At 44.3% G+C, this 20,825-nt stretch overlaps 1 protein-coding gene and 1 pseudogene across 2 annotated transcripts; both read left to right on the plus strand.

Annotated features, from left to right (window-relative positions):
- The first annotated feature begins 1,917 nt into the window (after window positions 1–1,917).
- On the plus strand, window positions 1,918–20,258 carry RGR (retinal G protein coupled receptor). Of its 2 annotated transcripts, none has more exons than XM_077347877.1 (7): window positions 1,918–2,109; window positions 10,957–11,113; window positions 12,396–12,517; window positions 14,004–14,157; window positions 17,270–17,387; window positions 17,898–18,011; window positions 19,019–20,257. In XM_077347877.1, the coding sequence occupies exons 1-7, from the start codon at window positions 2,028–2,030 to the stop codon at window positions 19,160–19,162; spliced, it is 891 nt and encodes a 296-aa protein (XP_077203992.1). In that variant the 5' UTR covers window positions 1,918–2,027; the 3' UTR covers window positions 19,163–20,257. The 2 variants fall into 2 exon arrangements, with proteins under 2 accessions (XP_077203992.1, XP_077203993.1); XM_077347878.1 differs by lacking the exon at window positions 1,918–2,109 and adding an exon at window positions 5,655–5,823 and having other exon boundaries at window positions 19,019–20,258.
- Window positions 15,287–16,095, plus strand: LOC143842728 (nucleotide sugar transporter SLC35B4 pseudogene; annotated as a pseudogene).
- Window positions 20,259–20,825: the final 567 nt, after the last annotated feature.

Consider the following 20,825-nt stretch of genomic DNA (forward strand, 5'->3'; position numbering starts at 1 on the left):
GGTTTCTACAAAGTCCCTCCCCCTGGCTCTCTCCTCTGATCTTCCGGCGAAGCGATCGCCATTTTTTTTCTCCGAGCGAGCGGAGATCAACGCACCGGCAAGCCTTTATTTACCCAGCGAGGCTTCCCCGGCTGCAGTCCCTCCCCAGAGCTGTTTAAAGTCACTAAGCACAAACAACAGAGAAGCCCGTTTGCTGATGTAGTTTCCTTTTATTTTTCACACTGTTTTCGGTCGAAAATCGCGCCTGTGAGGGGGGGGGATTTTTTTTTCACTCGGGGGGAGCGTGGCAACGATGAAACGACAGCTCAAACACACCTGCCAGCTGGATGGGTCTCTCCGTTGCAACGAAGCAACACATATTCGTTGCAACGAAGCAACACATATTCGTTGCAACGAAGCAACACATATTCGTTGCAACGAAGCAACACATATTCGTTGCAACGGGTGTTTTTTTTTTAAACCTTTCTTAAAGGGAAAGGGGCTGTTTGGGAGCATGCTAACGGCCGCCCATTGGCTGCTTGACGGCCAGGGGCGGGACGAGCTCGGCAATAGCGCTTCCTTTCTAGCGATTTTTGTCAAGACCAGAATCCTGTGGGAAATGATAGAAACGCAACTGGATTCCACTACAAAGGCAGGTATGCATAATGACGAATTCCACTATTTAAAATGGCGATTTTTCATTCAGCAAACAATTTGCTACAAGGATCCCGGTGCGGAAAGCCCCACAGTCTTGCCTTGGAAACCCATGATGTGGGTCACCATAAGTCAGTTGCATCTTGATGGCACTTAATTATGATTAACAGTAAGGAAAAATATTTTGGATTGGCATTCAAAGGACAGGAAGTTAAGTGTCAGGTGAGCCATAGCAGAGAGGGCACTCCAAAAGTAAGATACTACCACTGTGAGAAAGCCCTGCCTGTGGTTACCTCTGCAGCCTCACTTCTCTGCAGCCAGGGGCACAAAGACCATGACTTGGGGAAAAGATCTGCACATGTGGGCTTTATAGAAGAAGAGAAGGTAGCCCTTTGGCTCCTGCCTTCCCAAAACATTTAGGGTCTTTTAGATAAGAGACAGTTGAAATAAAGGGGGAGGGAATAAACATGACAGCATAAAAGAAGGTTCTGGCAACCTGCCTTTGTTGTTTGATCTCTGAAGAAAGAAAGAAAATTGGACCCCACTAAAAGCACCCAAGAGAACCTGGAAAACAGCCATTTACACAATAGCTGTGCCTTCTCACTGGAGCAGTCTGTAAATTTTTACAATTAGAGTTACCATGAAAACTTCTTTTGATGAAATCCACAACAGGGACACTGAAAAAAAGAATCTTACAGGGGAGGGTTGTGATCCCATTGTAGTGGTTTGTAAGTGGACAGAGTTGATTAGGCTTCAAGTTCTATTCTTCTGCTTGGATGTACACTCGAAATCCAGCCTTCAGCCTGTGGCAGATGAAAGCTGGCAACATTAAGGTCATTCGGATGCAATTCAGGAAACAGTTTTGAATTTCTGGAGAAACTCAGAAGATTTCTCTCCATGCTCAGCACCCTCCCCCAAACCCCAAGGATTTCTAGGGACAACTTGCAATGCTTCCCCTCCATGGATGTTCAATAATGTTATCTTGGGCCATTCCCCAATTACTAACACCCCCCCCCCCACTTTCATTCCAGCATTTAAAAATTGCTTCTCAGTGTTGCCTAATTAACTGGGTGGGCTTCTTAGACGTCTCCACAAAGGCCCTGTTGTAAAGGAAATAAAAGCTTTTTCTTTGCCATGATTTCGCAAATACGATTTGCACAGAGAGCGGTGGGGGAATTCTTTTGTTGACTCCTTAATGGCATTCTTGGAGGGATTGCCACATTAAAACTAAAGCCCCAACGCTTTTATATAAGACCTTCCATGTGTCTGCATGTGGACTGTCCCGTTAGGAAGGTAGCTAACCATCTCAGACTCCTGGAAGAAAGGTTGGCGATTCAGAGTGAAGACGACACACAGGTGGAACATTCAATAGTGGAGGCCTCTTTGTTACAACTATGGTTACTTCCACCTGTGCTGTTCCAGAAGGCTTCACCGAATTGGAGGTATTTAGCATTGGTACCACCTTGCTTGTAGAAGGTAAGCTGGGGGGAGGGGTAGATTCCAATGAAGGAATCACCTCTTCTTATTCCTGAAATAATAATTCTCAGGAAAGTGATTTTAGGATTGTGCTGTAATCTCTCTCATTTTCTCCATAAAGTGCTGTCGAGTCAACTTGTGGCAACCCCAGGGGGGTTTTATGGCAAGAGACAAACAGAGCTGGATGGCATTGTCTGTCTCTGTAGCAACCCTGGTCTTTCTTGGTGGCTTCCTATCCAAGTACCAGTCATGGCCAACCCTGCTTAGCTTCCAAGATCTGATGAGATTGTGGTAGCAAGGCCATCCAAGTCAGGGTGTAGATGACCTACATCCATCAGTAGAAAGATATGGGAATACCACCTACTTCTTAGTGTCTTCTGATAATATAGACCATAATATTCTTATGGATCACCTAGCAGGATGCGGATTTGGAGCACTGTGTGCTAATGGATCCATTCCTACCTAAAGAAGTTGCTGGTGGACCATTGTTCTCTACTGTGGCATTCGTGTTCTGCTGCCCCTGTTTATTTTCCTGCTTTAATTTCTACACAAAACCCATGGGAGAATTTGTTAGAAGATATGGGATGAGATGACATCAATAGGCAAATGATCCCCGATTCTTTCTCCTTTTTCTTTAGGTCAGGTAAGGCCATGGATATGCTGAGCAGGTGCCTGGTGTCACTAATGGGAATGGATGGAAGCTGATGTATTGAAGTTGAATCCAGATAGATGGGCTATACTTATGGTGGAGGTGATATTACTGTGAACGGAGGTTGTTTGTACAATACTGACTTGTACTTCCCCTAAGACTTTAGATTCACAGTTTCAGGGTGGCATTATGCACCTCATGGCTTATAGTTGCTCAAGCCAACTTAGTTTGCTCTGCCAGGTCCAATTGTTGTTGAGAAAGGATTTTGCTACAGTTATCCATTAGTACCCTCCTGCCTAGACTACTGTAATGTGATGTGCATGGGGCTGCCCCTGAAAAGTCTTGTGATCCAGAGTTTGGCAACCTGCTAGTTCTCCCAACATTTGCAAAAGCGAGCTTATTTCACCAGTGCTCAGAGATCTCCAGTGGTTTTCATTATATTTCCAGGCATCTATTGAAATGGTGGTATGGCTTTTAAAGTTGTAAGCGGTATGAGATCAGATTATCTATTTATTTGAATCTTTTAAATATTTTAATCCCCCTCCATATTTTATTTTTATTTTATGATTGTGACCTACTTGAGAAATTAGGGCTGCCAACCTTCAGTTGTTGATTAGAGATCTCCTTGGGGTTATAACTGATCTCCAGGCAACAGAGATCAATTCTCCTGGAGAAAGTGGCTGCTTTTGGAAGGAGGACTCTATGGCATTATAATCTTCTGAGGTCCCTCCCCTTCTCTCCCCAGGCTCCACCCACAAAATCTCCAGGTATTTCCCAACCCAGAGCTGACAACCCTATTCATTACAAGAGCTGACAAGATGGATTATGAGAGAATTGAGACTGAGAAAGATTGAGAAAAACACTGAGATTTAGCGAGAAGGAGAGATTGGAAGCATGGACCTGACCTGGATAGCCCAGCAAAGCCCAGCCTCCTCAGATCTCAGAAACTAAGTAGGGTTGACCACAGCTAGTATTTGGATGGGAGACCTCCTAGGATTTGAGTAGCAGTTCTCAAGGAATACTTGGGGTCATACCACCAAGGAACACTAGGGGTCAGCACACAGAGGCAGGCAATGGCAAACCATCTCTGAACATCTCTTGCCTAGCTGCCAGATAATCCATAGGATTTCTTGGCTACACTACACATGTTGTGTGACAAATAAATAAATAAATAAGTAATTAATTAATAACTGTTGGAAGCATGCTTAGTAGGGCGGCTAGCACCTGGAAATTTGAGAGTAGAACCTGTGGGGGGGGGGGAAGGATGGACCTCAGAGGAGGTATGAAGCCCCTGAGCCAGAAAGCGTAGGTTATAAAAATAAAGTTGTTGTTACTGTTATTATTATGTCCGCCGTGCAGTGCAGACTTCTTTCCCAAGGGAATGGATCTCTGTAGTCTGATGATCAGTTGTAACTTAGGAGTGGTCTCCAGGTCCTACCTGGAGACTGGCCCATTACTAATGCCCCGCAATATTTTTAATAACTTTTATTAAAGATTTGAAACTCAAATACTTTGGCCACCTCATGAGAAGGAAGGACTCCCTCGAGAAGAGCCTAATGCTGGGAGCGATTGGGGGCAAAAGAAGAAGGGGACGACAGAGGATCATTGTCCATGGTCCCAAATTGGTCTCAATTGTTACCCAAACTGGATCCCTCAAAGGGACTCATGGGGAACCATGAATATAGCAAGAGGCTGGGAAATGTAAGATCTTTTCTGCCATTTTTTACAGGGTCTGTTCCCAGGGAGAAACCCTTCTTAAATGAAAATGACCATTAAGCTTACACTCAAGGGGATTTATTTGGAGGAAAATATTAGGGTACATTCAAAACAACAAAAGCAAAAACATACATACACCAAGTTCTGGGGAGGGGGGGAGATTAGGGAAAAACTGCCCCTGTCTTGGGTCCAAACAGCAAAGACAGCATCAGGAGTGGAAAGGATGCCAAAGTGTGGAGGGATCAATACAACACACACACACATAATCAGTCTTTGTCAGACTGGTTTCTGCATGTACTAACCTGCTCAGAGTTCAGTCATGGGCTTCTGTGCATGAAGGTGTCTCTGTGTGAGGCACCCTTCCATTATGGGCTACTTTTATTGTAACAACCAGAGCCAGCCCTGGTACTGGCCTGGGGGAACACTCTACCAAGTGAGATCAGGGGCTTGCGGGACCAGAACCGGTTCTGCAGGGCCTGTAAGCCTGAGTTGTTCTAGCAGGCCCACGGTCAAGGCCGATAAAGACAACGCCCTCAATCACTGGCCTCCCGAACCAACTCAACAAACATCTCTATGCCATCCAGAAATTCTTAATAACCATGCATTGCACCCCCTTCCCATCTACCAGAAAGAAGGTGGAAGATTTTGTTTGGTTTTAATGTGTTAATAGGATTTTTAAAATGCTAAATGTTAATTTATGATTTTATTGTTGATATGCTGTGAGCCACCCTGAACCCTTGGACAATAATAAAACGTCAATAAAACGTCATTCCACCCTCCGGAAGCAGCCATTTTCTCCAGGGGAATTGATCTTGGTCATCTGAAACTCAGTTGTCATCCCAGGAGATCTCTAGTCTATCTTCAGGCTGGCTACCCTGCATGTCAATTTTGAAAATATTTATCCAGATAGCAAGTTTAAAGCCATATAAACACGAAATGGAAATGGACATTTTCAACTGCACAAAGCACCTGTTGTTAAGACCAAAGAGAGAGAGGGAAGCATTTCTCCCCCCCCCCCATTCCTTTTCTCCCTGTGAGCAATGCAACTTCAAAAGCTATACCCAGCGGCTGCTGTCATTTGCTGTACTCATGGAATTTTTGATCCAGTTCATGCTCATGATTGGCCTGTGTCCACACAAGAACTGGCCCTTTAAGAAGGCAGCTCCTCCAGAGCTTTGGGCAGAGTCAGAGATCCAGCCAAAAGATAGACAGGGAGAGAAAGCCACCGAATGTTTGCTAGTGAGGCTCACCTGCCCTTTCTTTTACAAAGATGGCAGTGTCACCCCCTCTCCCCGAAGGGTTCACCGAAATTGAGGTGTTGGGCTTTGGCACAGTGATGATGGCAGAGGGTAAGTAGAGATGGGATCAGTCGGATTGCCTCTTGGGTGTTGTGTTCCTCGCACTGAACTGTAGCCGGCAACAACTCAAAACATTGAAAAGACTGAACAACAGCCACAACGAAGAACATTTGCTATAGGCTTCACGGTACCTGTGGTTACTATGGTTATGCAATGTTGAATGTGCATTTGGAAAACAGAGCAGAGGTTGCTTGCAATGTCATTTATGTAACTAGCTGTCTGAGACAATGCAGGGGAAGTTTGCTGTCTGAAGGATTCAGGGACTGAAGGCTTTTAAAATGTTTTCCCCCCATTTATTCCACTGCCCTTCTGGAAGTGAGATTCCTACTGTTAGTTCTGATTACTTGCTCTATATAGTGTGGTCAGGTCTCTCCGTTTTCCGTTTTGCCCGTCTTCGTACAAACTGATAAACAAGTTGTATAAAGCAGTGTTTAGACACCTGTGGGTTTGTCAGGAAAAATCCAGGGTTTGCCAGAGGCAAGATATACATCTGAGAGGTGGTAGAAAAGAGCAAGATTCCAGGCTAACAAAATTTGTGGTGAGGTAGGAGCTTGCATGAGTCATTGCTCATTTCTTCAGATACATCTAGGATGTGAGTCTATCTGTCCTTATGCCTTAGAGAGAAGAGTGATTTCAGATGCTGTATCAGAATAGCAGGCAAATGACAATAGCAGGTGTCATTGGATTAGGTGTGATATGAGGGAGACTGGGTGTGGAGAAATCAGCCCTGGTAATGATACGGGAAACCTAGATCTCAATTCAGTCCAGGTGGATGTATTGTCTTGATCTACCTGAGAGTTAAACAGTAGTACTAGAATGGAAGCGTGTTCGACAAATGAGAGGGAGGGGCTGTAGTTCAGCAGAGCATCTGCTTGGCAGGCAAAAGGTTCAAGATTCGGTCCGCAACATCTCCACTTAAAAAGGCCAGGTGGGAAGTGATGTAAAAAACCTCTGCCTGAGACACTGGAGAGCTGCTACCAGTCTGAGTAAACAATACTGACTTTGAGGGACCCAGTGCCTGATTCAGTATAAGATAAGGTGACCAGATTTTAACATTAGTAAAGTGGGACACCATTGACCGGGGAGGGGGGGGTCTTGATTAAAAATTTGGTCGATATGGAGCAACAAAAAGTTTCATAGAACGCATAGAATGCAAAAATAGTATTGTAATATATATTTTTACATTTCAACGTAAGTACAATTTGCCAGATACCCCCAGATGTCCCTCCAAAAGTGGGACAATCTGGTCACCTAAGTATACGACTGTTTCATGTGTATGCTGATGTGTGTTCAAAATCAATCCAGAAAAGTTCCCTAACTGCTCTTTCACCCTCTCTTAAATGTTCACCACTTTGCCTCCCACCTAATGCAAACCTTCAGCTGTTCACGGATCTGTTTTGCAAACATACTTTTATTCCTAATCTTCCAGTTTTATAGTCTTGCATTATCAACAATGAGTATTCTCACTTATTTTCCATACAGGTTTTTTTAATTTAGCCAGTAGCATTTGAAGAGGGGCTGCAGCTCAGTGCTTTACATGTAGAGAACCCCAGGTTCAGTCCCCAACACCTCCCATTAAAAGAATGAGGTCTGGCAGAAGACAGAAGTAGAAGATGTTTACATTTTAGGCCCCCTCCCCCAAAGTCTCCATAGGGCGGCCACAGAAAAGTTTCAAGACGAGTGAGTCATGACTGCTCTACTTTGCTTAGAGGAAGGAATGAAAATGAGATGTTTATAGAGGGGAATGGAAAGGGAAGACCAAATCTCTTATACAGGCCTTTATACAAGTCACCCTTTAGAGCCAGCTTGGTACAGTGGTTAAGAGCAGCTGCCTCTAATGTGGAGAACTGTGTTTGATTCCCTACTCCTCCGCATGCAGCCAGATAGGTGACCTTGAGCCAGTCACAGTACTTTCAGAGCTCTCTCAGCCTCACCTACCTCACAGGATTGGCTGGTTTGTCAGAGAGCTATCATGTGGCTGTGTTTGGATGCTGTGACACAGTTTACCAATGTAACAAGATTAACTTTTGCTTATATATTCTCACTGTTATGATGGTCAGTTCTTAGTCTGACGAAGAGTGCTTGCACTCGAACGCTCACGCCTTGAATAAATCTTTGTTGGTCTTAAAGGTGCTACTGGACTTTTATTGTGCAACCTCACAGGGTATCTGCTGTGGGGAAAGGAAGGATTGTAAGCCACCTTGAGACATCTTTGCATTGTAAAAAGCAGGGCACAAACACAGCTTCTTCTAATTCTTTGTCCACCATTGAATCCCAGATCGTGAAAGGCTTTGAAAGTATGAAATAGGATAGTGCACTGAACCTTGAAACAACTGGGCAAGCAGTGCTAAGATCTCAAAATCAGAATAATGTGACTTCAACCAATATTCAGGTCGCCACATTCAAGGGCAGCCCTATGTTGCATGCATTACAGCCAAGGGCAGAAGGGAGGATGAAAGAAGCAGGGAGGGGGAGCATTCTGTGACCATCATACTACCTTACTTTCAAGCAGAAAATCACGTGGCTCTCCTTCGTAAAGCACACTGATATTTAATTACAATTCTGATTAAAGCTGAAAACTAAAACCTTAGCCCTGCCAGTGTTAAGCACATGGAGTCCCCACTGATATTAGCAAGACAGCTAAAATCTTAAAGCTCTCTAACCGAGATCAACAGAATCAAGTCTTTAATTTGGCCTAGACTGAAGACAAGATATTGCTCTTGTTTTTACGCAAACTAATGTTCCATAATTACTTGTCTCGAGGCATGCTTGGATTTATGACAGTTTAAATTATTTGGTCTCATTTCAGAATACAAGGAGAGGTTTTTGATCCTTGGGTCAGGAGGGGGAAAGGATGGGTTTAGGCTCAAGCGAGGAAGGGGGTAGACAATGGCTGCCTTTCATCACTGTGGGTGTGGGATTATCCTTTTGTAGGGGAAATGAGCCACATATGACCAAGGCCAATCACTGGAGTTCTTTGCACAGAGTGAAGCCTAGTGAATCCCTATTAAGTTCCGACCCGTTTCCCCTCACACAGTGGGGCTTCAATGACCCACTGAGATCCATGAGGGTTCAGCACTGCTTACACCATGCCTTGAATCCTTTCATGGCCATCTGCAAAGAGCCCTGGGTGCAGTTCCAGGACAAAAGTGGAAGGCCTCTAAAGGCCATGCAGGGGTGAAGGTCCAGACACACCACCTTAGGAATAAGCCTTGCAGAATTCAATGGAGCTTACTTCTGAGTAGGTGAGCATAAGATTGGGTTGCAGTCCTATGCACACAAGCCTGGGAGTCAGTACTTACTTATGGAGTAGTTATGGATACCCAGACTTACTTATGGATAGGGAATGGATGCCATGACCTGTATAGCCCAGGCTACTCTGATTGTGTCAGATTTCAGAAGCTAAGCAGGGTCAACCATTTAAGGAATGTGAGGGTCATAAAATGGGGGCAGGCTATGGCGAACCACCTCTGAACACCTCTTGCTTTGGAAACCTTATGGGGTCACCAGAAGTCAGCTGCCACCTGACAGCAAAAAAAAAAAAAAAACAGCAGCAAATGGAATGGACTGGGCCACACACGTGAAATGTCCTAACAGACTGAACAATTGCTTTAGAAGTGAAGACTCCAGATTTCATACTCCTCATTAGCTGCGGAGTTAATTGACTACAGTGCTAATGAGAGCCATGCCCTTCAAAATCTATTGACTTCAATCACTGCCTATCAGTTTGAACTACCAGTCAATCTTAACTATTCCGACAGAATTCTGTGTAATTAAAAAAAGAAAAGCAATCTTTCTGTTTTATTATTGTATTTATTGATTTGCAAAATTTGTATCCCAACTTTTTGCCCTCACAAGGTCCACCAAAGTGACTATCAATTTAAAACATTTTAAAACCTCTAAAATAATTGTCTAGTGCCTTTCTCAACCTTTTTACAGTTGAGAAACCCCTGAAGCATTCTTTGGGCTTTGAGAAATCCCAGAAGTGATGCCAGCAGGCCACACCTTTCTGCCATACCCCTGGAAGTCACATGTCACCAGAAATGACACCACCCAGATACTTCTACTAGATATGACATCACCAGACCACTCCCACATCACAGGAAGTGACGGCACAGAAATATTTTCAGATGATTTGTGAACAGAGCCATACTTGCACTTTGAGCTGGCTACCAATTTGCTCTTCTTCACCAATGGGAGACTGAAGAAACAGAGCCAGGGCAGGCCTATGCTGCTCCATCCCCTCCCCCCTCCATGCCAGAAACAGGGAGTTAATTTATACTCATTGAGTCTACATATATAAAAACATGTAATCAGCAATTAGAACACTGGCCAAGAAGGATAGGTCATTGAAGGACGGCTAGATGTAAGAAAGAAGTTCTCACTGTCCGGCAGAAGATGAGAGAAAAAGACAGATGAATATCCCTGGGGAGGGAGTTCCTTGCTTTTGAGGCCATGACTGAGAAGGCCCTTTCGCAGGTTGCTACCCATGTAGCCTCAGATGACAGAAGCAACCAAAGACCTCAAAAGATTATTGTTGTGGTCAGGTGGGGTCGTTCAGGAGTAGGGGGTCCTTAAGATATGCTGGACCCAAACCAGCTTTAAAGATCAGCACCTTGAATTTGGTCTGGAAACAAACTGGGAGTCCACACCTCTTCTGCATTATGGAAAAGTTGATGAAAACTCATTAAATACATCATTGTTTTTCTGATCGCTGCACAAGAGAGGGAATTTACTGTACAAAACTGATTTCCTCTGCATGGTGAACTGCCTCTTTGGTGCTTTGTTTTTTAAGTGTTGTTTCTGAAAGAGGCTTTTCACCGATTCATTTCTCTCAGATGACCTATTAGTCATGCAGAGAAGCTCCTTAGTTATGCAGATTAGTGACTGCATTAGAGAACAAAGCGGAGTTAGCAACACTACAGGGGGCAGGGCTATCAACTGTTACATGCAGAGAGTATTGCAACATAGTTTTTCAACAGACTATATTCAATGCAGAACAACGATTGTAGTATAATAAAGCGGTCTATACTGATTGTTTTTTAAACTGTTTTATTTGGCTCCGTACAAAATACCTCTTGGAATAAATCAATACATGCACTTTTTTTTTTGTATTTTTTGCAGCATTACTTGGGTTCTGTCTGAATGGCTTGACAATAATCTCTTTCTACAAAATCAGAGAGATTCGAACTCCTGGGAACTTCCTGGTTTTCAATCTTGCATTATCTGACTGTGGAATCTGCATCAACGCATTCATTGCTGCTTTCTCTAGTTTTCTAAGGTAGCTGGGACTTCTGTTTTACCCATACATATATAAGTGCCTGTGATTCTGATGGAAAACCCTGCTATCTATATGTGGGATTATGATCATGTATTAGGGTTGCCAGATGCCTCTCCCCCAGAGGCAGGGGTTCTCTAGGCCTTGCCCCCCCCGCCACTAATAAACTCACTAGTGGGGGAACTTACCAGTAGGAAGAGGAAGAGGAAGGCCTAGGCCATGCTGCCAGCATCGTGTAGGAAATGATTTCATCATACCTGTGACTTCTGGGTGAAGCTCTGGTATTTGGGCAAAAACTCTATGCTAGACACCAGTTTTGCCATAGAGTTTTGGCCCTAATACCAGGTGTTACATAGAAGTCACTGGCATGATGATGTCACTTCTTGTGCAATGCCAGTGATATGGCCTGGACCTTTCTCTTTCTCCTGTTAACTCCCCGCTGCTGGTTTTACACAATTTGCAAATCAGGCATTCAAACTTTATTTTATTGCATGCCAAATTCTACACAAACTGCCGTGGCCCATCGCCACTGAATCCAACTCTCTGAGGTCAAATCTCTCTCCAGATTACCTGTCAGCCTTTGATCTTTGGCTGTAGCAGCCACATGGGGCTGCCGTGGCTTGCTGATGAACCCTAGCTTGAGCCCCCAGCATCCTCCCATCATGGATCTCCTGGCAGTTTTGGCTGGAGATGGCTGCTGCTGCACAAGCACCTATGGTTTATCAGGCTTTGCTTGGCCTTGTGGTTGCTGACACAGTCTCTGGTACACACAAAGGCAAGGGTAATAAATCAAAGTCGCATCCAAGCCACAGCCTGATGTTGAGGCGGGAACTGAGAGCAAGGCGATGGGTGGGGTTGATGCTCAGATGCTCCCACAAGGAAGAATAGTCACCGTTCTGCTTAAGTGCAACCTGCTAAACAGCCACAAAAGTAGCTTCAGGAGTTATCCCCCGAAGTGCTTGCACCTGGGGCCCATGTACCTTGACACCATACCACATGAGCATTCCTTCGTCTCCCCTGAGCTGTTAATCTCTCCCTCCATCTCTGACACTCTGCCAGCTCAGGAGACACCAGAGGTGAGATACAAGCTGGTTTCTATCACTTTGTCTCTTACTAGAATGCAGTCCACATCCCCTGAGGCTTCTTTTGCTGGCTGCTCAGGTGGGCATTTCAGAGGTGCAGGTCCTGATTCTTCCATCTCCTCATCCTCAGAAGTTGAGACAGCTAGCTGACTCACAACACCTAGGTTCTATAGGCTCAACTGTTTTCATCTGCATCTTTACAGACATTGGCCCTATGGCTCTGATGGTTGTCAGATGCATGGGTTTCATGGATTTCTAATGTCTCTGACCAGCATGAGCTCTGCAGCGGCAGTTGCCTGGGACCGATATCATCATTACTGCACCAGTAGGTATTCCTGCCTGATCTGTTCTTTGATTATTTAGGAACTAGAGGTCAAGCCCATTGTGTTCAGGAATACAATGGGTGCTAGAATGGGGGTGGGGTGGAAGAACTCTGTGGCTGGCTTCTCCCTTCCCCCAGGACATAGAAAGGCTGAAGGCAGCTGTTAGGGAACTCACTGGCAGGGGCAGCTCTCACGGGGCAGGGAACTGCAGCCTCCAAGCCTCAGAGGGAAGTGGAAAGAGGGGGGGGTCAGGGATGGGGGATGGAAGGCAATTGGCTGGCTGCTGTAGAGACAGGCAAGCTGGTTGGAGGAGGAGGCACTTGGGGATGGGATAGCCACCCTGAGTGGGTGTTAAGTGCTGAGTGGCAGTTAAGCCATGAGACACACTCCTCCTCCTAGGCCTTACCAGAAATATTAAGTGGAACATATGTGTAAGTGCAAAAATTATATGGAAATGGTGATGGCAGTGGAAAGTAATGGCCAACTTTCAAGGCAAGAGATATTCAGGATGTGGTTTGCTGTTGCATATCTCTGCATAGAAATCATGGTGTCCTTTGGTGGTCTTCCATCCAAGTACTAATCAAGACTGATCCGGCTTAGTGTTTTGAGATCTGACAAGTTTAGGCTAGTCTGGGTCATCCAGGTCATGGGGATATGGAAATAATAATTCCATAGTAATATTTTTGGAAGATGTTTGTGTTTTATGGTTCATCATTGATAGTAGGCACAATCCGGTCAACTATTTTGGAATCTCTTGGGTGCCAACAGGAAAATTTAAAGGTATGCTTAAATCATTCTGATGAGACTTAAAAAGGATTCTGTCCTCCATCTAAAGAATAAAAGGGAGTCCACTTGTGATTAGAAAAGGGTAATCCTCACACAAGCACAAAGATGACCAAATCTGAAGGCCATCACTGGCTTCTCCTGTGAATATTCTCCAGTTTATCCTTAACATTTTTGTGCCTTTTTAAGAATACTCTTTGGTTCCTTCTCCATTTTGGATTTTTTTTTGCTCTTGTGGGGGGGAAGGCAGAAACATTCTGTGAAGAAGGATGCTCCTCAGTCATAGTAAAAAGGTAGAGGAGTGTTCAATGGCCACCTGGTTGTCTTGAAGTACTGCTTCTTTCAAGATTAATTCAGCTACTTCTCTCTCGCAATTGCTGTCATAGACTATTCCGAAAGTGAAAAAAGATGACAGAAGATCATCAGGTGACATCTAATCCATGGAGAAAATATTTCTATTGACTCCCATTGAAATGAATGTAAATAGATAAAAAATAAGAGCTGTGTGTTACCTATATTGCTTTCAGTAATACTTTTGACCCACCGCCAATGTGATGGAACGTAAATTCCTCATGCCATCTTGTAAGCACCATCAAACAAATCCCAGATCTTCTGAGATCAGATCTGAAATATGCTTGTCATTTCAGGGAGGGGGATGAACCCCATTCCACATTGGGGGGAAAAACCCTTTTCTACTCTTTGCAGGAAGTAAGCTCCAGTGGAACTCGGTCATCCCCATGGCAATCTTTGTGTGGCTGTTTGCGGCCTTTTGGTCTGCGATGCCGCTTCTGGGGTGGGGCGAATATGACTACGAACCCCTCAGAACATGTTGTACACTGGACTACACCAAGGGAGACAGGTAAGACGCACTTGGTGCTCATCACTGATCCATTTAAATAGCGTTATGGCTTCCTGTAAGGAGAGGAGCAACCAGTCAAATGAAACTTCGCAAAGAAATGTATATTTCCCATGGCAGCTGCACTACAGCCTACAAATAAACACGTGATACTGCCTTGCATTCAGACCATTATTCTGTCATAGTTAGTACTGTCTACTCCAGAGTTCTTCAATATGGTACCCAAGTGGGTGGATCCATGGTAAGGCTGGGCTTGTTACTGGATTCCCTCATTCAGATGACAAAGGTTCCCCCTGGAGGATGAGGAGGACTAGTCAGTACCTGACTTTGAGTGTGGTTCAGTTTCCCCTTCCTTCTTCCCAGGAGATGTCAGGGGGAGTTATTGTATTTAGGTCTACTTTCTGAGGCAGCCATTTTTTTTGGGGGGGGGATCCCCACTCTGATCTACTCTGACTGGCAGAAGCTCTCCATACTCTCAGGTAAAGGTTAATCTTAATCTTAAACCTAATCTTATGACTGGTAATACTGAGGGTTGAACTTGGCTCCTTCATGCATAGCAGGTGCTCCTCCACTAAACTAAATCTCTCCAAACACTATGAAGAATGAGTATTAACATCACCTCACCAGGGAAGTGCAATAGCTGGCATGCCAGATGTCAACAACTGGGGGTATAAAGAACTGTGGTGGCGGCTGCAGCAGCTGGATCCACAGGAAGCTGAAGAGATAACTGTAGTCATCACCATTCCCAAAATCTTCCTTACTTCTGGAGGAGATGGGAACAGAGGAAAGTCCAATCAATACCTTGACTCAGTGGAATAAGTTCTGCTCCTCTTTCTGACAGGCAGTATGATGTAGCAAATAATAAGCAGATTAGACAATGATTGGGGAAACTAAATCCCCACCCACCAAGTGAGGTCCTTGGACCAGTCACTCCCTCTGTCAGCCTGGCCTACCAGGTTATAAAATGGAGGATATAACCATTTTTTCTACCTCCTTGGAGGAAGGGTGGGATTTTTTTTTTAAGATCAACATCTTAAAAGAAAGAAAGAACCAGCAGTTGTTTCTACAAGCAACTTAGGGAAAGGACTAGAACTGAGCAGTTTGAGTTGATGACACATTGCCACCCTTCGGAAGGAAACAGCCTGTTATACCAATCTGTTTCTACTTGGTCAGGGGTGACCATGTTCTTCACAGTCAGTGCGGTGAACAACTACACCCTCAACTTGACCACTGCAATGCCGCTGCACATGATATTTAGATCAGGGTCTTTGATAGCCAGCACAGCCCTGGGCATCATTGTTTTGAAAAATAATGTCTACAAATCCACCTCCATAGCCCTAGTGTCTGTAGGTATCATCATCTGCACCTTCATATCTGCAAAGCAAGTGAGTACCAATTCGAGCAGAAGTAAAGATGAAGACAGCATCTCTGCTTTCTTATAGAGGCTGCTAGGTATCACGGTGCTGACCTTCACCCTCCCAGTATTTCCTAGGTCTTCCAGGAGATGCTGTATAACTGGTTTGGCCAACATTCAAAAGAAGCATTGTCTTACAATCATGCACTGCAAGTCCCTGGCTTCCTTCTCCTGGCTCCTGACATCTCCAGGGATGCAGTGCTCTTCAACCAGTATGAACTGTTCCAAGTCCCAATGCTGGGCTTGAGTTTACCCAATCATGTGGTTCTACCTCATCATGAATTCCATCACTCAATACATTCACATATAGGGTACCTTCATCTTGACCACCAAGAGTGCCTCCCTGACTGTCACGCTGGTGGTGATGCTCCGAATATTTGTCAGCTTCATCTTCTCCTTCCTGTACTTCAGGAAGCCCTTCACTACCTGGCATTGGATCAGCACCCTCTGACTTTGTGGGGACTCTGATGTACACTGATGTGTGGAGCACTCTCAGTCCTCAGATGGACACAAAGAAGCAAAAGTGATTCTGGACTCCTGGAAAGCTCATGACTGCTGCATTGAACAAAACTTCTTTTTTCCCCCATTGAGGAGATACTCTTCTTGTGGAAGTCATGGATTGGTTTTGTAATGCAAAAAAATGGACTGCCAACAGTTGGGTGAACCCCCTGCAGCGGGGAAAATGCTTTACAACTCCAAGGGATTAGGCCAAGGGTAAACTTGTCATGGTTCCAACCAAGATAGGTCTGATTCTTATCTCACATTTGTTCTGTTAGCACCCAATAGCCACTTGCTGAGGGTCCAGCTTCATGCCTTGTTCACGTGGTGTGGTCCAAACAATGAAAATTTGGAGTGATCCATAGCATACATGTTTTGCATTGTTTAGTACATTTGACCCATGGCCTTGAGGCATGAGAACCTGCTAGTCTAAACCCAACTCCTTTATATCAAGGGCTAACCCTCCAAGCAGCACTAAAGAGTCATCCCTACCACCTTGGACCTGGAAACCATCCCTGGCACCCCTGCCAAGCACTTAACACACAACTACTTAGATCCCTTGCTTCCTACTCATTGTTTATATTGCCAGTTCTCCCTGTTATATTTTAAACCATATCTGGAAATGTGCAAGATGGCTAGAAGTTTGTAATACTGTCACATCCTTAATCAATTAGACTAGTAGGCTAGAAATCCAAGTAATTTGAAATACATGTAACAGATATGGTATGTGAGTCATGAGTCATGCCAAGTCCCCCTGGCTGCTGGTGGTGGGTGGGGGATAGAGTTGTCACTTGCCAGCTTCAAGTTGGTAAACTCCTAGAGATTTGAGAGTGGAGCCTGTGGAGGATGGGGACCCCAGTAGGTACAATGCTGTAGAGACCACCCTCCAAGGTATCCTTCCCCCCCCCAGGGATATTTGTTCCTGGAGCTGAGCTGTCATTCCAGGGGATTCTCTGGTCTCACTGTAAGACTGGCATCTCTACTTAAGGGGTATTTTTCTAGATTTAATTTAATAGATTTTTTGTGTGTCTGATGGCCCTATATAGTACTTTAATTTCATTCCATCATATTAGTGCTCTGCCTCTCCAGATATCTGTTCAAGATGGCTCATGGTTAGTGTTAATGCTGCCGTTATAATTTTTTCTAAACAAGTTGTGGATTTGTTATTTAAAATTCAGCATTGGTTCTTCATTCTTGTTTCAGAAATTATGTCACGTATCTTATTCCTCTGGCCTTTTTCAATTTTGTGATCCCAGTTTTCATCATGTTAACAGCCTACCAATCGATAGATCACAAGTTCAAGAAAACTGGACAACGCAGGGTAAGTGCGATTCATTCAGAGTCACGGTGCAGAACTTCAGACATTGTTTTGAGAACATGAGACCGTGTTGGATCAGGCCAACGGCTATCCTGTCCAGCGTTCTACCCTACAGTGACCAAAGCCCAGGCACCGTCAGGAGGCCTGATCCTATTGAGTCATATCAATACTGCTTTGCTTCTATTCTCTTGCTGGACTTTAGTTCTAGAATCCTAATCCTACAGCCATTGTTTATTCAATGTCCCGTTCTGTTGATTGTATTGACTCTCCATGTAATCCACCTTGAGCCCCAGTGAGGACGGTGGGCTATTTGTAAGGTAAATAAGTACAAAATAAAAATATCGCTCTCCTGTAGAAGAACTTCTATCATAACTTAAAGAGGCAACGCATTATTTATTTCTGGAAATTATGTGCTATCCCTGTACAAAATGCGATTTATTTGAGACATCTAACTTAGTTCATAAATATGAGTCAAAGGGATTGAATGCCTTATTCCTTGTTCTTTCTTCCCAGTTTAATACTGGCTTGCCTGTGAAATCTTTGGTAATTTGTTGGGGCCCTTACTCGGTTTTATGCTTCTACGCTGCAATTGAAAATGTGACTTTCATCTCACCCAAAATACGGATGGTATGTAAAACATCGATTTCAGTGTTCAAATGTAGCAACAAGCCACAGTTCACACAAACACTGAACAGGGCAAGTTCAAACTGTGGTTTAGAATCCCAGCTTAGCACTTTCCGATAAACCAGTATGTTGGGCAATCACTATTTTAGACAGGACAATAAACATGGAGCTGAAGATGACTATATTATATCCTGACATCGGAATGCAACCTAAGAAAATAACATTAAGGCATAATGTACGATCCAATATCACTTCACAATGCAGGGAAGGCATGACATATTTTAAAGTTTCCCTTGCTTCATAATTTTCTGTAAGTGGTAAAAACTTGCACAGAGTGCCAAAGGGTTAGGTTTGGAACCTTTCTCCCTGACGTTTGAAGATTATTTAATTTGCTGGGGATGTCCACACAGGAGAGCAATAAAAAATGGAATGACTTGTGCCTGCAGACTGAAGGGCACCAGCCCTCTGTGGCTGCCCCAGAATTCTTCCACCTCATTGTGCCTCAAGTGTATGCTAAGCCTAACCTTGTCTAGGAAGTCAGAAGGCACAATGTTGCTGTCCAGGGTTTCCAAATCTGATTTGGTAAATTCCTGGAGGTTTTTGGGCAGTACCTGAGTGGGGAGGGGAGGAAGTTGAGTGGAGATGTGATGCCACTCTAGGATTTCAATGGAGATGTGATGCCACTCTAGGATTTCAATTCTGCCTAGACTGCATAGTATATCATACATAGTGTCTGCACTCTGAAGCTGTCTTTTTCCTCAAGAGAAATTGATCTCTATAGTCTAGAAATAAATTGTAAGTCTAGGAGAATTTCAGGTTCCAACTGGAGAGTGGCAACCTTCTTTGCTGGCCCTCTAAACTTTGCTCAGTTCAAAATATGACCTCCATTTTTTTAGTGAGCTGCTCTCCTCAGTTCTACGCAATCTCTAAGAATTCAATTGTTTAAGATAACCTTGAAATACGATCATGGCAGATCCTAACCCCTTGTTCTTCAATGTGCTTCTCGATAGATTCCTGCTGTCGTGGCTAAGATTTCCCCAGCTGCGAACGCTCTCATCTATGCCTTGGGGAACGAGAACTACAGAGGGGGGATCTGGCAGTTCCTGACTGGACAGAAGATTGACAAAACTGAAGTGGATAACAAAGTCAAGTGACGTGTCAGTTTAGCTGAGGACCTCTTGACAAATCTCATTTTTAGATGTACATACAAAATTCTGTTCCAGTGTGTGTTCCTAAAAAAGTTTAAAGATTCAGATTATTCCGGTATTCTTGTCAGGGCCAATTAGACCAGATGCTTGGTGTTGCACCTATTGAGTCCCTAAATAACTTTTTCTCCCCTGTGGGGGAAATAGCGGCTCCGTAGCGGCTTCCATTCGCACAACCATGCAGGGGTTTGAGATTAAGACTAAACTCCTCTCCTGACAAAGCCCCAGTCTCCATCAGGACTGTGTGCGACTATAATTCAGTTCTTAAACATCAATGGAGATCTGTGATTTCTGTCTGATCTAGGTTAAATCTCAGGCAAATATGTAGTCACCAGCAACTAGTAACATAGGGTCGCCAACCTCCAGGTGGTGCCTGGATATCTCCCAGCAATACCACTGTTCTCCCAATAAACAGAGATCCATTCCCCTGGAGAAAATGGTAGTCTTGAAGGTGAACCCTGGAGTGTTATACCCTGCTTCCCCAAACACCACACTCCCCAGGCTTCACCCCCCACCCAAAAAAAAAAAACCTCCAGGAATTTTCCAACAGAGTTGGGAACCCTAAACAGAAATCATGCACATTTCTGATCAGTTAATTGTCATTCTGTACTGGAAAAATTCAGGATCGTCTGCAAGTAGCATTGTCTCCTGAAACTATACCTGGCAAGCCTGTAGGCCGTCATGTGGCACTTGTCCTGTGAACTGCCCCACAACAGTGTGGGTTGGCCTTAGTCTAAGTTTACATTTGTCATCGCAAATCCATCAGGAGTCCTCAAGCACCCTCCTCTCTGCAAGATGCAGGGCAGACAAGAGAAAATGGGACAACATCTAGAGAACCTAGCAAGGCCTGGTGGAAGGGATTTTGGCTTGTTCTGTACATGTGTCATGCCCAGGCTATCGAGAGATTAAAGCCATATCTGCTATTTATATCTGCACCAAATGAATATGTGTGAAAGCAGGGACTGTCTCTGATATTCCTTCCTCATTTGTTCAATTGTTCTTTGAAGGATGGATACATCTGCCCAATGAATACCATTTTAATGTGTTGTTCAGTATTACCGCGGTCTCCCGGGTGAGTTTTGATTTACCTGTTTCTCCTGTGGTTGTTATTTTGAAGCGACTCTCTTCACTTTAGCTAGCCTCATAAGTACTGGTGAGTGTTTTTGGGCACATTTAAATTTGTTTAACAAGAGCTGTCCAGTAGAGCTGCCAGGTTCTATTGGCCACCAGTGTAATATGCAGGTGACAGCGGGCCATCTCATGGCTTTATAGATCTCCAGATGACAGAGGTCATGTGACCCAGATAAAACAGCGTCGTTGGAAGATGACCTCTCGGGCCCCACTAAAATGTTTTCCCTTGCAACCCTACCCCTATGAAATATTTTCTCTTTGGAAACAAGAGAAACACATTACAGGATTCTTTCTTTGTAGTATGGGGGCTTTTGTGTATGACAATTCACACCGTCTCAAATAACAATCCCTGTGGATGCTGTAGATCAGGGGTAGTCAACCTATGGCCCTCCAGATGTCCATGGACTACAGTTCCCATGAGCCCCTGCCAGCGAATGCCAGCAGGGGCTCATGGGAATTGTAGTCCATGGACATCTGGAGG

This window comes from Paroedura picta, chromosome 8 (assembly GCF_049243985.1).
Source record: "Paroedura picta isolate Pp20150507F chromosome 8, Ppicta_v3.0, whole genome shotgun sequence".
Taxonomy (NCBI): Eukaryota; Metazoa; Chordata; class Lepidosauria; order Squamata; family Gekkonidae; genus Paroedura; species Paroedura picta.

Excerpts from the sequence above, each read along its gene's own strand:
- RGR (XM_077347877.1), top strand. The coding sequence starts at position 2,028 with ATGGTTACTTCCACCTGTGCTGTTCCAGAAGGCTTCACCGAATTGGAG. Across the intron at positions 17,388-17,897 it reads AGAAAACTGGACAACGCAGG|TTTAATACTGGCTTGCCTGT; the intron begins GTAAGTGCGATT and ends CTTTCTTCCCAG. Across the intron at positions 18,012-19,018 it reads TCTCACCCAAAATACGGATG|ATTCCTGCTGTCGTGGCTAA; the intron begins GTATGTAAAACA and ends GCTTCTCGATAG.